General features: G+C 45.3%; 1 protein-coding gene across 4 annotated transcripts in view; it reads left to right on the plus strand.

Moving 5' to 3' along the window:
* LOC106564693 (SH3 and PX domain-containing protein 2A) overlaps positions 1-15204 on the plus strand; it is a 114809-nt gene that overhangs the window by 71826 nt on the left and 27779 nt on the right. For 2 of the 4 annotated variants that reach the window (XM_045691189.1, XM_045691190.1), the window contains 2 exons: positions 4010-4054; positions 8434-8562. In XM_045691189.1, coding sequence (XP_045547145.1) covers positions 4010-4054; positions 8434-8562 — 174 coding nt within the window. The remainder of the gene's footprint in view (positions 1-4009; positions 4055-8433; positions 8563-15204) is intronic. The other 2 variants (XM_045691191.1, XM_045691192.1) reach the window with 1 other exon arrangement.

Raw genomic sequence — 15204 nt, forward strand, 5'->3', positions numbered from 1 at the left:
TCCCGCATAAGATTCCAGCGTGATGTAGAAATACCTAATAGGGTTTACGTGGGGCCTGCCGGGCTGGGGAGAGGAGTGGGGGCGTTCGGTTGTGCGTGTGTGTGTGCGTGTGTGTGTGCGTGTGTGTATATGTGTGTGGGGTTGGTGTGTGCGAGCCTGTGTGTGTTTTGTTAGGAATGGTAAGAGCGTTGGTGATTTTTTAACACAAGGAAGAAGACAACACCACATGGTTATGATAGCTCATCCTCCCAAGAAACAACAAATGTAGTCATTCTTCCTGCCTCACTAGGACCTTGTCATTCTCTGCATTGAACCTCATCACGCAGCGAGCTCTTTAAATGTCAGCGTTTCATCCTTTGCTATTATCATCCTTTGTCTGTATGTCAAGAAACAGCTGAATAATGTGCTTATAGAAAACCCATAGCTATGGCCTCCCGAGTTGCGCAGCGCTCTAAGGCACTGCATTGCGGTGCTTGAGCATCACTAAAGACCCCGGGTTTCATCCCAGGGTTCGTCTCCCGGTCCGCGACCCATGAGGTGGCGCACAATTGGCCCAGTGTCATCCGGGTTAGGGGAGGTTTTGGCCGGTCGGAATGTCCTTGTTCCATCGCACTCTAGCGACTCCACGCTGACTTCGATCTCCAGTTGTACAGTGGCTCTCGAACTTCGCCTCTCCCGAGTCTGTACGGGAGTTACAGCGATGGGACAACACTGTAACTACCAATTGGATATCACGGAAAAAGGGGATAAAAAGTACAAAATAAATATATACAGTTAAAGTAAGAAAACCTATAGCTCTTTCACCCAACATTGGCTGCAGTGAGTGCAGTTATAACGCACTGCAGTGAGTGCAGTCATAAGCCACTGCAGTGAGTGCAGTCATAAGCCACTGCAGTGAGTGCAGTCATAAGCCAGTGCAGTGACAATACAAGCAGACAACATTAAGAGATATTTGCTCTCTATTGTAATGGTTGGCTTGGAGAGAGTGTAGCTGCGTTTGCCTAGCTCTTGTATCGGCCGAGGTCTCTCCCAAAGAGAAATGAGAAAGATAAATGTTTTAGCAGCCAGATCCCACTATGACTGAGTGATGTGAGAGAGAGAGAGAGAGAGAGAGAGAGAGAGAGAGAGAGAGGGAGGGATGGCGAGAGAGTGAAAAATGGAGAGAGAGATCCAAACACAGTCCCAGTCTCAATAGAAAGTGGGTGGAGAAAGAGAAAGAGAAAGAGAGAGAGAGAGAGAGAGAGAGAGAGAGAGAGAGAGAGAGAGAGAGAGAGAGAGATAGGGAACAGACCAGACTGCGAAACAGATGTAGCTTGAGCTATTTGGCCTCACCCCTCTCTCTGTCCACCCACATTCTGTGACTCCCAGCTGGGTGGGTTAACGACTATTTTGTCACCGCTAATGGCCGTTCCACGCCAGTATTTTGTCATCACCACCGCCAGTGTTTTGTCATTGCTAATGGTTAGCATCACTCTCGGTTTGCGATTGTCATTGTGATCAATGTGTGTGGTTGGTTCACATTTGGGTGTCGACTCAATAATGATTCGTAGTTATTTGTTGTTTCTAGCCCTAGTCTTGTCATTGGCAATGGTTGTCTCACAGTTGGATACTGTGTCTTCACTGTTAACTGCTGTCGTCCAAATATTGGTTAGCCAGTATGTGTTGTTTCGAGCTGTTTTTCTAGTCTTGGCATTGGTTGACAAGTGGTTGTCACTTCTTTCTGGACACATCCTGATGTGTGCTGACAGCAAGCTCTGTGAGGTGCCGTCACTAGGCACGGCATGCTAAAGTCTCTCTTTGGTTTGACTCACATGCTTTTATGTTATGAAGACATCTTGGAAATGGAACTTGTTATTTTGGCAACAAAATCCAACAGATAGATTCCAACACTTAATGTGTTGTGACATCTGTTGTGAAATGTATTGTAATGTTTTTAAAATGGTCTATGACTGTCTTAACTTTCTTGAGCCCAGGAAGAGTAGCTGCTGCCCTTGCAGCAGCTAATGGGGGATCCATAATAAATACAAATACAACTGAACTTCGACCAGACAAGCTGTCTCAATGTCTTTCAGTCAAAACATATTTCACATTTTCTCTTCTCTGCTTGAAAGCTTATAGTACAGAGTGATTGTAGGCCGGGGGATGAGCGATTACAGGGGGATGGATGAAATAGAGAGAGAGAGAGAGAGAGAGAAGGAGGGAGTGGAGAGAGAGAGAGAGAGAGAGAGAGAGAGAGAGAGAGAGCCAGACAGCAACTAGCTTTTCCAAACATAATCTACTAAATCGATTACGGGACAGATGGCTAATAAGCCGTTCCAAACAAAACCTGGAAATTAGTGACCTTAGAAAAGCTATTTGTCACTGCCACAAGTCCCTTCATTGCTGGGTAATGTGGACGTTGTGGGGTTGGTGGAAGGAGGAAAATGACCCACGCCATACCAGCAGGAAGGAAAAAGAAAACACAGTGACTGGAGTCTGCTCGGGTTTGTGGGCCATCATCAGAGAACCCTGAAAGGAATTAAGAATTGTGTGTGTGTGTGTGTGTGTGTGTGTGTGTGTGTGTGTGTGTGTGTGTGTGTGTGTGTGTGTGTGTGTGTGTGTGTGTGTGTGTGTGTGTGTGTGTGCGTGCGTGCGTGCGTGCGTGCGTGCGTGCGTGCGTGCGTGCGTGTACGCAGCAGCGGCTCTCCACTCTCCAGTTAATATCAATCATATGTTGAGTGCTGTGCTGAAAGAAATGTCTCATCTTTCGCTAGCTGGGTTTAGTTTGGGGGGTGTATGTTAACTGGGGTTGACCCGGCTGACCCGGGCCACTCTACAAGCCTCCCTGGGGGGACCAGCATCAATCTCCTCAGCTCTGTGTGACTCTGGAGAGAAAGAGAGAGAGAAGCAGAGAGAGAGAGGCTCTGACCTTTATTATATCATTTGAAAACTGAAAGGGATGTGGATTTTCCCTCACAGCGGGGGAGTGTGAGGGAATGGGGTGGAGGTGTGGTAGGGGTCGAGGGTCACAGGGTGGGGTAGAGGGACCTCCTGTGGTGTTCTGGCTTGGGTGGATTCCCTCCTGAAATTATTTCAAGGAGAATGTCCCACAATGTTTAATGATAAAAAATAAAAAAAAGATAATGATATCCTGCTATGCATTCGGATGGGTCATTTTCCTTGTTCTCTGCGGGCTGCTGGTTCCATGATGTTGTTGTTTCCCAACCCTTCATATTGGTTATGGTTGGTGTTTATGGCCGGCCCAGACAGCCCTAGTTTTGTCTGCGTGCCCATGTGAAGGATGATTTCAGACAGCGCTTCCGAGAAGAGAAGGAAAGTTTGGACAGGAAATTTGAAAATGTAAACCTCATTGATGACAACAGACACCCCTACCTTGTCCCCCTCCTCTACCTTTTTTCTAATACCCAGTTTTCACAGATTCTGGTATAATGGACACACACACACTGACCCACGCACCCTGCTGACGTGTGACATTTCATTACCTGACGAGATGGTGATGTCTGAGCTGTGTTTGTAGCGGGGAGCCTGGGAGGGGAGAGCCTTCGGAGGGGGCCAACAATCCAGGACGGGATTGAGGGAGAGAGCGGGATGAAGGGAGGGGTGTGCCACGAAAATATGTGTCAGCCCAGGATCATTTGAGGCTATTTCAATTCTACTGTTACACTCTCAATTGCTACAGTATGTGCTGCTGAAGAAAGACAGCAGACATTTCTGCAATAACAGTCTTCTGTGATGGCCATATGCAGTGTATCACAACCACATGAAGATGGATTGAAGTACTTTCTGCAAAACACTGTGTTTTGATGTAAATCAGTGCTCTCTACAATGGCAAATATATTATATTTGGTTTGCACTGTAGAGACTGTTCAGGTCCTGCTGTTTGTGATCAGGAGGGAATAACAGGAACAATATGATGTTGATGAGATGTTTGTGTTCTGAGCATCATGGACTGAATAACATCGCCTTTTCTCTCTTCCTCCCTTTCTTCTTCTCTTCTTCGGGCCTACAGTATGGATGTACGGCTTTACCGACAGTCCAAGGAAAGAGGCCTCAGGTAGTCCTACTTGTGTGCGTGGCACAGGAGGTTGGTGGTACCGTGATTGGGGAGAATGGGGCTCGTGGTAATGACTGGAGAGGAATCAGTGGAATGGTATCAAATACATCAAACACATGGTTTCCGTGTGTTCGATGCCCTTCCATTTGCTCCGTTCCCAGACATTATTAAGAGCTGTCCTCTCTTCAGCAGCCTCCTGTGGTGCGTGGGTGGGGTGCATACGCTTGTGCCTGTGTGTATGTCGCAACGCTGGTGTGTGTGTTGTGGTGGCTATGCTTTCTATAACCACATGCCCATCGGCTTTTCCATGTTTGTCCCAAAAAAATTTGGGGGGGGGTTTCACTTCTTTTGCTTCGCGTGCATGCACTGACTGTCACTGGTTTCTGTTTATTTCCTTACCCATCGGCTCAAGATCAACCGTTCACATTCTGTCTTACTTTACTGACTTTAATCTCTGCATCCCTATGGACCTGCCTGACTGGATGGCTGTCAAACATTCAATGCACTTTAAACACCTTGCCAAACACCTTACCAAACTGTAGCTGCCTGGCCACAGTGTGTTATACAGTACAGTTTAAACCAGGAGTCTGGTTCTTTATGCTTGAGTTCAACATGTTGGTATCATGTTGGTAAATTAACGACAATGATAGAGAGAGGGAGAGAGAGAGGGAGAGAGAGAGAGAGAGAGAGAGAGAGAGAGAGGGAGAGAGATAGGGGAGAGAGACAAACGGAGAGAGAGAGGAGAGAGACAAACAGAGAGCGAGAGAGAGCAATAGAGTAGAAACAGAGAGAGAGAGAGAGCAAGAGAGAGGAGAGAGAGAGAGAGAGAGAGAAAGAGGAGAGAGAGGAGAGACAGGGAGAGCGAGGAGAGATTGAGAGAGAGAGAAAGACTGAGAGAGAGAGAGAGAGAGAGAACACGTCTGCAGTTCTGCAAATAAACAACTCAGCGATGAATGTGTTTTTCTCCAGAAATAAACACATCACATCAAGCTTTTAACAGGAATAGAAAGGGCCTGAATCCCCCAGCATCTGGAGAGCATTTCCCAAATGTTATCCCAGTCAACCTAGGCGCAATTGGTGCAACATTTAGAGAAAAAAACTACTTTGTTTCCTTGTATTAGCAATTTCAAAGTGTCAATGTGAGTTTTGAAGAAACAATTATCCGGCCATGGCCCAAGCTATTAGGAGATTGACACTAAAATATAAGCAACTGTTATGATTCATGATGTTTCCCGGTTGTACACACAACAGTCGACCGTATCCATAGAGACAGCATGCAGCATGTGGAGGGTTGATCCGGTGTTATTTTATAACTAAGTTTGACCCCATTTGCACCCTGTAGGGCCTTACATATGTTCATTTGCCTGCATGTGCTTTGGCCATATCTCAAATTACACCCTATGCCCTATATAGTGCACTACCTTTGACCCAAACCCACATAGGGTTTGGCTATATAGTATTAGTGAACTCACTATAGGGAATCAGAATAATATTATGCTGTCATAAGGGTTAAGAGAAAGGAAAATAGTTTCCGTTCTCAAACAACATGAGTAGAGGGATGGCTAAGGGAATAGGAAATAGGAGATAGGAAATAGGAAATATAAGGCCCATCAGAAAGATTTGAGACTCAATGTTTGTCTTTATTTGACCATATTAAGCAGTCACAGACAGGGGAATCTTCGATGAGGAGTGAAGACTAATAGCGTTAGCTTGTGTTGTTGGCTAGCCTTTTTGTTTAGATAGGCCCATGTGGAGATACTTAACTGGGTTCTATTCCAACGAAGCGTCTTGAGCTTGACCGTTAAAACACAGCGTTCCTTAATCCCTTCTCTCTTCCTTGCGACATCGTAACGTTAGGATGTTGCAACGCTCATTTTATAACACTTAGGTTTGTTAGCTGTTGTTTATTTGAACGTAGAAATTGAATTTCACCATGTTCCCAATGATAAACGTCTGACAGACATCGTGTGTCAAAGGATTGGGAAATAACCTGTTTTTAAATCCCATTGAATTATTCAATCCCAACACATCTTAATAGGCTTATAGCACAGATAGGTTTGAGTCCCAAATTGCACCCTGGTCCTTATTTAGTGCACTACTTTTGACCAAGGGCCATATTAGTCTTTAGCCAAGGTGTTGGTTTGAAATGAGATGTGCTGTCATACAGCACTGTCAAAGGCTTGCTCCCAGATATGTTTGTGCTGTATAGCCAACTCGGTCTATGGTATGGCATGGCAATAACAAAAGGATTTGACAAGACAGCACAAACAGATCTGGGACCAGGCTATAGCAAATACACAGGCAATGCTGTCAATGCAAAGGATCCTCACCACCGACATGGTTTATATTCAAGGTCCAATTCCATTAGCTAGAATGATACAATAGCTGGCAACAATCATATAGTGTAATCATATTCATATGGACACAGCTATTGGGTGGGTGTAGAATTATGCTGACGGGCCACTGTCTTCATTTTCCCACTTATAGGACTTGTTATGCACTCATATTTGTCTAGAGTAGAATAGAAAAGAATAAAATAGAATAGAATAGAGATAAAGATGCAGTAGCCACTAACCAGGTGCTGTGCAGCAATAGCATGACTGTTACCCAGACCCTTTCACACAACAGTAACACACACACACATACACACACACACACACACACACACACACACACACACACACACACACACACACACACACACACACACACACACACACACACACTAGTGTGTTTTAGGATTATCTGCCTCCTGCATGTTCTTCTGTTTTGACTGTTTCTCCTACCTCGCTAACTTTATGTCTGCTCACATATCAATTTCCACAGGAACTCGCAGAATGCATGTCCGTGTGTGTGTGTGTGTGTGTGTGTGTGTGTGTGTGTGTGTGTGTGTGTGTGTGTGTGTGTGTGTGTGTGTGTGTGTGTGTGTGTGTGTGTGTGTGTGTGTGTGTGTGTGTGTGTGTGTGTGTGTTTGTCCGTGTCCAATGTTTGCTTTCCACATTCGTTCGCGCAGAAAGTGGAGGTCCTTGGACCAAGCTAGGTGCCTAGAAAAACAAAGATGGCTGTCGGTGTTTGGGGTTTTTCCTCGTGATGTTTGGAAATGCTCCTGGAAAAGAGACGTAAACAACAGACCTGTCGTAAAGGGACACGCATGTTGACATGGTGCTATTTACTGGGCAACGGATCGCGTCCTTGTCTATTGAATCTTAGACAAAGAGTTAGTGGTGGAGGGTAATTAACTTTACCGGAGTGCTGTGATATCAATTTAGGAACACATGGAATGTATATTTCAAATCTTCAGACTCAGGTTAGATAAGACATCATTGTATTTATGAATAAGGACAAAGAGAAATCAAGTGGAGCCTTTTAGAGAGCAGGAAATTAGTAACAATTTGAAGAAAAATCCCAAAGTGTTGGTACAATCATATCACTGCGTAGAAAAACGTCAACAAACAGTGCTTGTGACTTAAATCAAACACACACCACGTGAACTTTGTAAATGAAGTCATTGCTGGCACTCAAGAGTTTATCATTGGGAGCTACAATGAAAAGAAGAGAGAGGGAAAAAAGGAGAGAGGGACAGATGCTGGGCCTATGTTTATGTGAAACACAAGAAGAAACCGTTTCAACTTGGGTTATGCCGCACTCTTGTTTTCTTCTCTCTCTCTCTCTCTCTCTCTCTCTCTCTCTCTCTCTCTCTCTCTCTCTGTCTCTCTCTCTCTCTCCATCCCACTCATATGTTTCTATTTAAGGCCCTGTAGGCCTGACTGCCTTGATTGGCGTGGTACAGCCCCCTACTCCTTGTCCAACGGCAGGCTCCCAAACAGAGAGCGAGAGGAGGGGAGAGTGGAGGGGAGAGAGAGAGAGAGCAAGCCACACTACTGATTTTCCAGAGGAAAACATTTTCTATTCTTCCAGTCCCGACTCGAGTCTGTCTCCAACTCCAACTGTTCAGCAGCTCCCCCTGTCCTCTCCTCCTTTTCTCTTTCTTTTATCCTCTCTTCCCTTCGTCTCTCTTTCTTTCGGACGTTTGTTTCGATTATGGAGGCCCCGTAACGGAGAACACGTTTTTCTCTCTCTTTATTTCATCCCTCCTTTTTTCGTTTTGACTTCTTTCAAATGCTTCCTGGTCCGTTGGTGTGGGCCGGGGGAAGGTTCCGCTATATGGCCAGACGTTTGGGAATAAAATGCAGCGATAATATTCTGAGCAAGCGTTCTGATTGGCTGGGGAGGAGCAACAGCGCGGATTCGGCCTATGGCGGCATACCGTTACCGGGCGCGCGGTGGCGGCGGGCGCTTGCGCCCACCACGGTGTAGGGGTGCCATGGTGGGGACTGGGAGCTGGCTGACGGCGTGTTTCTTCCCGTCCTCCCGTGCAGGCATTGACAGCTCGGACCCTATGGTGCTGGAGCAGTACGTGGTGGTGGCCAACTACGAGAGGCAGGAGAACTCTGAGATCAGCCTGCAGGCTGGGGAGACGGTGGACGTGATCGAGAAGAGCGAGAGTGGTGAGTAGTGTGTTTACATGCTGTATATGCTGCTTTGTGTTGTATTGGACTTATCTTTCTCTCTCACAAACAGACACACACACACACACATACACACGCAGACACACACACCAACTTATGCACAGTCAGCACCTCGTTCTTTCTTTCCTCTCATGGTGTCACTCCATGTTCTGTTTCCTTCCCTCTGCCCCTCTTTGTCCTCAAGAATCCCCCCTTTTCTCTACCTCTGTCGCACCCTTAAGCGTTCTCTCTGTCTTCTAACTGGGGCTTGGCTCCACCTGGAGGCTTGCCGTTTGGCCAGCAGTCCTGTGTGTGTTGTGAGTCGGTGTGTGTTTGTCTGTGCTTGCATGCTTGGGTTTGTGTGAAGGGGTGTGTGTGTTTGTGCGTGTGCATGTGGCAACGTTTAGCTGGAGGCCAATCTGTTGCCTTGTGCAGCAGGAATGTGGACTAATAATTAATGGTCCGCTTTACTTTAGTGGAGAGTGAGATGTGTTAAGAGTACCATCTTGGAAAGGCAAAGGTCGACGAGCAAAGTTTTTAGGGGAGAAAGAGCCAGGGAGACAGAGGCAGAGAGATCGATTCTGCCTCACCAGCTTTATTCCTCACTTGTTATTTGGACGCCTTGGAATAACTGGCTGCGTGTACTATTGTCACGCTTATGTTTGCATCCAATTTCATTGTACTTCACAATGTTATCAAAGACCAAGGACATGGCAGTTGAGTTGTCCAATCACAGCAAGATGTTTACAGTGCACAATGGTAACAGTTTTGCTATGTATAAACCCCGAATAAAATCGGTTGAGTGAAAAGTCAATGTGAATATGTTGCCCTTATGTTTCGTTTTCATCTCTCCAAACTCGATTTAGCAACACGAGAGCTGGATCTAACTTGCCATGGTAACAAGCCATTGACAGCTTCCACAACTCAAGATTAACAACCACAACAGCCTAACAGTCTACCATCAGCAGAAAACCCTTTGGCAGTGATACATCCACACACATCTTCCTTTCACATATTGGTGTGTGTGTGTGTGTGTGTGTGTGTGTGTGTGTGTGTGTGTGTGTGTGTGTGTGTGTGTGTGTGTGTGTGTGTGTGTGTGTGTGTGTGTGTGTGTGTGTGTGTGTGCGCGCGAGGTGTTTTCTCACAGCGTCTTTAGCACATCTTTGAGTCATTATGCAAGTTAATGAATCTCTCTTTTTCTTTAATTTTACAATCGACCCAGCCACCCACTATCCTTCAACGGTTGACGTTCCCCTTGTGGTGCGCTCTCTCTCTCTCTCTCTCTCCCCACTCTTTCAGCCCCATGTGTTTTTGACATCATGTATTTCCCATTCCATTCATTGTCAGTACAGTGAGACAATTGTCTGCGCTAGCCAAAGCGGCAGCTCCGCCAAACTCCGTATGGGAATAGAGGTGTAGATGTTTTTGCAATGCTGATCTTCTTTTGTGAATATTCAATGTATTCAATGTCATACATGGCTAAGGGGAAACCTAATCTTATCAGAAAATGTGAACGCTGGGAAGTGCAGTACCGCAATGAATGTGAGATGTTTTCGCTTTAACTGTCTTAGTTAGATGAACTGATCGTCCAAAGTCCCTTTAGCAAAGATTGTCTGCTAAATGACTAAAATGTAAATGTGAAATGTAATGTTTTTTTTCAGTCTCTCTTCTCAGTCTCATTTGTGAGGTTTCGTACTGTCAACCTTTAAGCTGCGTTGAGTTATGTTTTGAGAGATATGTGACTTGAAGAGGCTTCGATTCCCAGAGATTTTGTAAGAGTCACACGCTAGAGTGAGAGTCATTATATGTTTTGCTTAATGAATATTCAAAAGTTAATTGCCTGTGCGTATGCCAAAACCACGCCATAATGATCAAATTATTGGTGGCACCGACACACTGCATTGGAAACCCCAATTACCCCCATGATTGGGCACATTAAAACTAAACTAGGACAAGATCCGTAAATACTCAGTACTCGAGACACTTTCAATACAAAAATATAAAAACAAATAAGAAAACAAGCTGTGCTGTCACTGATCGCAGAAACACAGATGGTGATTTAACATTGCAATCTCCCAATTTACTAGACCCCCTATTTCTTTAATGTTATTTTAATGTTGCTTTAATGTTCCTCACCCCATGCATCTCGGCATTATGACAATTTATGCTTTTAAATGAGCTTCTACCAATCTTATCCAGACTCTGTGCTTTTTATTCTCCTCTCCATACAATCTCTAAACCAGTGTGTCATATGCAGTTAGGAATGGTTCGGGTCAAGCAACAGCCAATGAAAAAACATCCACTGCAGTAAACCACTTTACTGTAGCAGCGGTTTTTTCGCTTCATGCGCTGTTTACCTCGATAGTTGCGGGTTCCTAATCCCGAGTCGGATGTTATTGTTATGCCCTACCCCTACTGCGAGAAGTTAGCGGCCGCGTGCGCTCTAGTTCAACGGCAGCTGTTTCACTGTATAGTGTCAACAAGACGTCAGTATCGCTACGTGAGACTGTACAATGTGTGTGTGTGTGTGTGCTGATGTCATGAGTTTTGGCTGTGAGATATGTGTCTGACTATCTGTCCGGAGATTTACGAGCTACTTTCTAGTAAAGAGAGATTTATGGAAGGACAAGTAGGTGGACACGCCAGAGTCCTCTTGAAAGGAGGGAAAGAGGAGGAGAAAAGGAGGAGTGGAGGCTATGTATGGGCCAGTGTCCTGGTTTTCTCCCACTTTAGTCATTCCTCGGACATGGGAAATCACAGAGTCTGGAGGGAAGAGGCCTCAGATGGGAAAAACATCACTTGCATGTGTGACCAGAAGTTATATGGAGCAATCAGTTTATTGTGCTTCCTGCAAAGTTGTTATCACCATGATATAGGTGAATGATATCAAATGTATATTATATAGAATAGTCTTTGAAGACTGGTGGGTCGGTCTTTATTTGTTCAGTTTTGGCTCTGTTAGAGTTCTGATACCATAGCTGCACGAAAATGACTGGTTAATCAATGCAACTGGGCCTCCATTCTGTGGCTCCATACTGTGGCTGAATATGGAAAATTCCCCTATTTTCTGTGTCCTTACCCCGGCCTAATGGATCTTGCAGGAGGACTGTGATGCTATGCATCAAACAAGATCCCTTTGGGTTACTGTGCCGCTCCCTCAGCCCACAAGCCCAGCCGGAGAAGACATTTGCCCCTCGCCTCTCTCTCTATGCGATCTTTGCCAGGTTGAAGGGGGAATTTGTCACCATAGTCCTAAAGAGCTTAGGCACGCTTACCGTGCAAAACCCGCCTAAACACACATTCACACACATAGTCACGTACTCACACACATGCGTGAAATTATGTATGCACATGCAAACACGCACGAATAAACACACACAGGCTCAAACGCACACACACACCACCACTACCTCCCCTCTCTCACTGCCTGCTGTGTCCACAGGGGTGTAAGTTAGGTTGGCATAGCTCCCACTAACCCACATATTCTTTCCTGAAATGTACCCAGTTTTGACTAAGTTTGGGCTGGGCTGGGCTGTGGATGTTGTTTGCCTTGGCCTGGGGCCCTGTGTAGGTCAGCTTTAATAGGGGAAAGCACTGGGCCAAGTTTTATGTAGGGAGGAACACCATTTGTGTCAAATCTTACACTCCATCACCCAGGCTACAGCTAGTTTAGCGCTAGTCTCACCTTGAGGCTACATTTGAAACGGACAGCCTAGCCTGCTCTTCTGTCTTCAGTCACGCCGATAAGGTTGTAAACCGTCAGAATCTTTGCCAGAGGACTGCTGAAGACAGGCCTCACACATGAGAGGCCATACAGATGTAGGATATGAATTTGATCACTCTGTTGCAAGAGAACTTTCCATACAGATCCTTGTATTGTATTTGAGGTTTAAAAAGGCTTCTGAAGTTTGTAATTTCCACTTTGAAATTTCAGACTTGATTTTCCCTTACGGAAAATGTATCAACCCCTACAAAAACGTCAATTGATTATTTTAATTATAATCCACATAGTAATTCAAATTTCCTGTTGCTGCATGATTATTTTCCTGCTGTAGCAAACTCGCTCAAATTAAGATCCTACATCTTTAGTCTCACATAGCCTATACTTATACAGTGGTTCTTCCTTTAAAAGTTGTGTCGCCTCAACTCTAGGCAATCAAATCAGACAGACGGCTTCAATCAAAGACCGTTTAGCGCTAGAGAGGTTAGCTTAGGTTAACTTAAAGGATGTCCTGGTCAGGCTGTAAAAATGGCTAGCCAGCTTCAATCAGGAAGTCATACTTATAAGCCAACAGATAGCGTAGCAGGCTATTAGTCATACTATACATGCTACCCGTAGGCTTAGCGTAGCTTTTCACCCAGAGGCACAAGAGTTGCTAATCTACGTCAATCGACTCAACAGACAGGTTACATTCAAGCCCTTTAGAATCTCCTGTATAGATAGGGTCACATGAAAGCTATGAAAGCAACCTACTGGTTGTAAAATAGAGCTTGTTGCCATTAGCATGTTTCGTGAGGTGATATGCATGGCTAAAGCTAGCTTAGCGTTAGCCGCACCTCCCGTGCTTTGAAATGGCCAGCCTGTTTAAATAAGCATGACACAGAGGGTACTTAGCTGGAAGGAAGCTTTGAGTTGGGTCTCTCTCTCCCTCTCTCACACACACACACACACACACACACACACACACACACACACACACACACACACACACACACACACACACACACACACACACACACACACACACACACACACACACACACACACACACACACACACACACATATACATACACTCACACACACACACGTTATGTTCTTCTATCCTCGTGGGGACCTAAAATGTATTTAAAGTCAAAATCCTATTTTCCTTAACCTAACCCTTACCATAACCCTAACCTTTACCCGTAACCCAAACCCTGAACATAACCCCCCCCACACACACACATACACACACGGCGGTTCAAGTTCAAGGCCTGGGGACATAGCCCAGGCATGCTGAGCGTGATATTTAGTCAACACGGTCTAATGAACCTCCTTCCACCACGCTATCCCCTTACACTTGTAACACAAGTGTAACCAAACCCCCCAAGACCCCCATTTTTTATGTTTTATGAAAACTTAAAGCAAGGTAACACAATCTCCACAGTGGGATGTGAATTTCTCTGTCTCCCATCCCGCTAGACATTGACAATAAAAATTTGAGGCCTCAAAATAAACTGTGACTTTCTAGGAAGGAACCAACCAGCTTGAGGATTCGGGTATCCTCATAACTTCCCCTCAGTTAGAACTGATCAGACGATGCTTTGATGTATCCCGTCTTGGGTGATTTTTATACATGGGATGTTTTATGTCTCTTTACATTGCCAATTAGCTACACCATCTTTTCAAACAAAGTTCACACAAAGGAAACGAAAATGTGTTCAAACGAACTTGTTATTAAAAGACTCTGATGTTATTAGAGGGATTTTGTCTGCTCTTCTGTTTGACCCCATCCATCAAAATCATATCCCTAAGGCCTAACTAGGCGTTTATCATATCATATACTGTATCGACATGGAGGTCTTGATGGGATTTCATTTCAATTTCCCTAATTAAATAATCTCGTTCAGGCCGCCCGAGTGGCGCAGCCGTCTAAGGCACTGCATCGCAGTGCTTGAGGCATCACTACAGATCCGGGTTCGATCCCAGGCTGTGTCACAACCGGCCGTGACCGGGAGTCCCATAGGGCTGCTCATGATTGGACCAGCGTCATCCAGGTTAGTGGAGGGTTTGGCCTGGGGGGCTTTACTTGGCTCATCACACTTTAGCGACTCCTTGTGGAGGGCCGGGCGCCTGCAGGCTGACTTCGGTCGTCAGTTGAACGGTGGTGTGGCTGGCTTCTGGATTAAGCAGGCAGGTGTAAAGAAGTGCGGTTTGGCGGGTCATGTTTCGGAGGACACATGACTCAACCTTTGCTTCTTGCAGCGATGAGACACGATCGCAATTGGATATCACGCAATTGGGGAGAAATAGGGGGTAAAATACAAAAATATATATTATATGTTTATAATCTCATTCTGTATTAGCTTCAGATTTGATTACATATATACTTTCTTGCAACCTATACAGTATCTTGCTCACCCACAGGGTTTGTGTGATTAGATATAAGGATGAGAATAGTCTCTGCCTTCCAGGCCTGATTCTCCAGTCTCGTTTTAGACTTCCTGAGCCTCCGTAATTGTTATGGTTCTATTTTAAGCCGCAGCTTTCGGTGTCCCTTAGTTCTGCTTACTCTGCAGAAAGCGCACATTGTGGTTCAATTCAATATTCTGTGTTCCTGACTCGTGCTCAGCCGCATCCAACTCAAAGCTCATATCAGACATCAGATCTGTTGTTCATTATGGCAAAGCAATGAAATGAGTAACACAATCGCGTCGCTGGATCCCTTGGTTTCCTCAAAGGCACGTTTGAAGTGTCGTTGATGAAACGTTTTGATAGCCCCGTCCCGTTTCTCCGTTCCATCAGGCCAAATAAAGAAAGTGACAGGAAAGGTTCTGTGGTGGTTTTGGACGGGGAAGTGTGTGGAATACTCCCCGCTTTGAAGCCCTGGCCAAACGTCTGCTCTCTCTTTCTCTCTGTATCTCTCTCTCTCTCTCTCTC

This window comes from Salmo salar, chromosome ssa12 (genome assembly GCF_905237065.1).
Source record: "Salmo salar chromosome ssa12, Ssal_v3.1, whole genome shotgun sequence".
Classification (NCBI taxonomy): domain Eukaryota; kingdom Metazoa; phylum Chordata; class Actinopteri; order Salmoniformes; family Salmonidae; genus Salmo; species Salmo salar.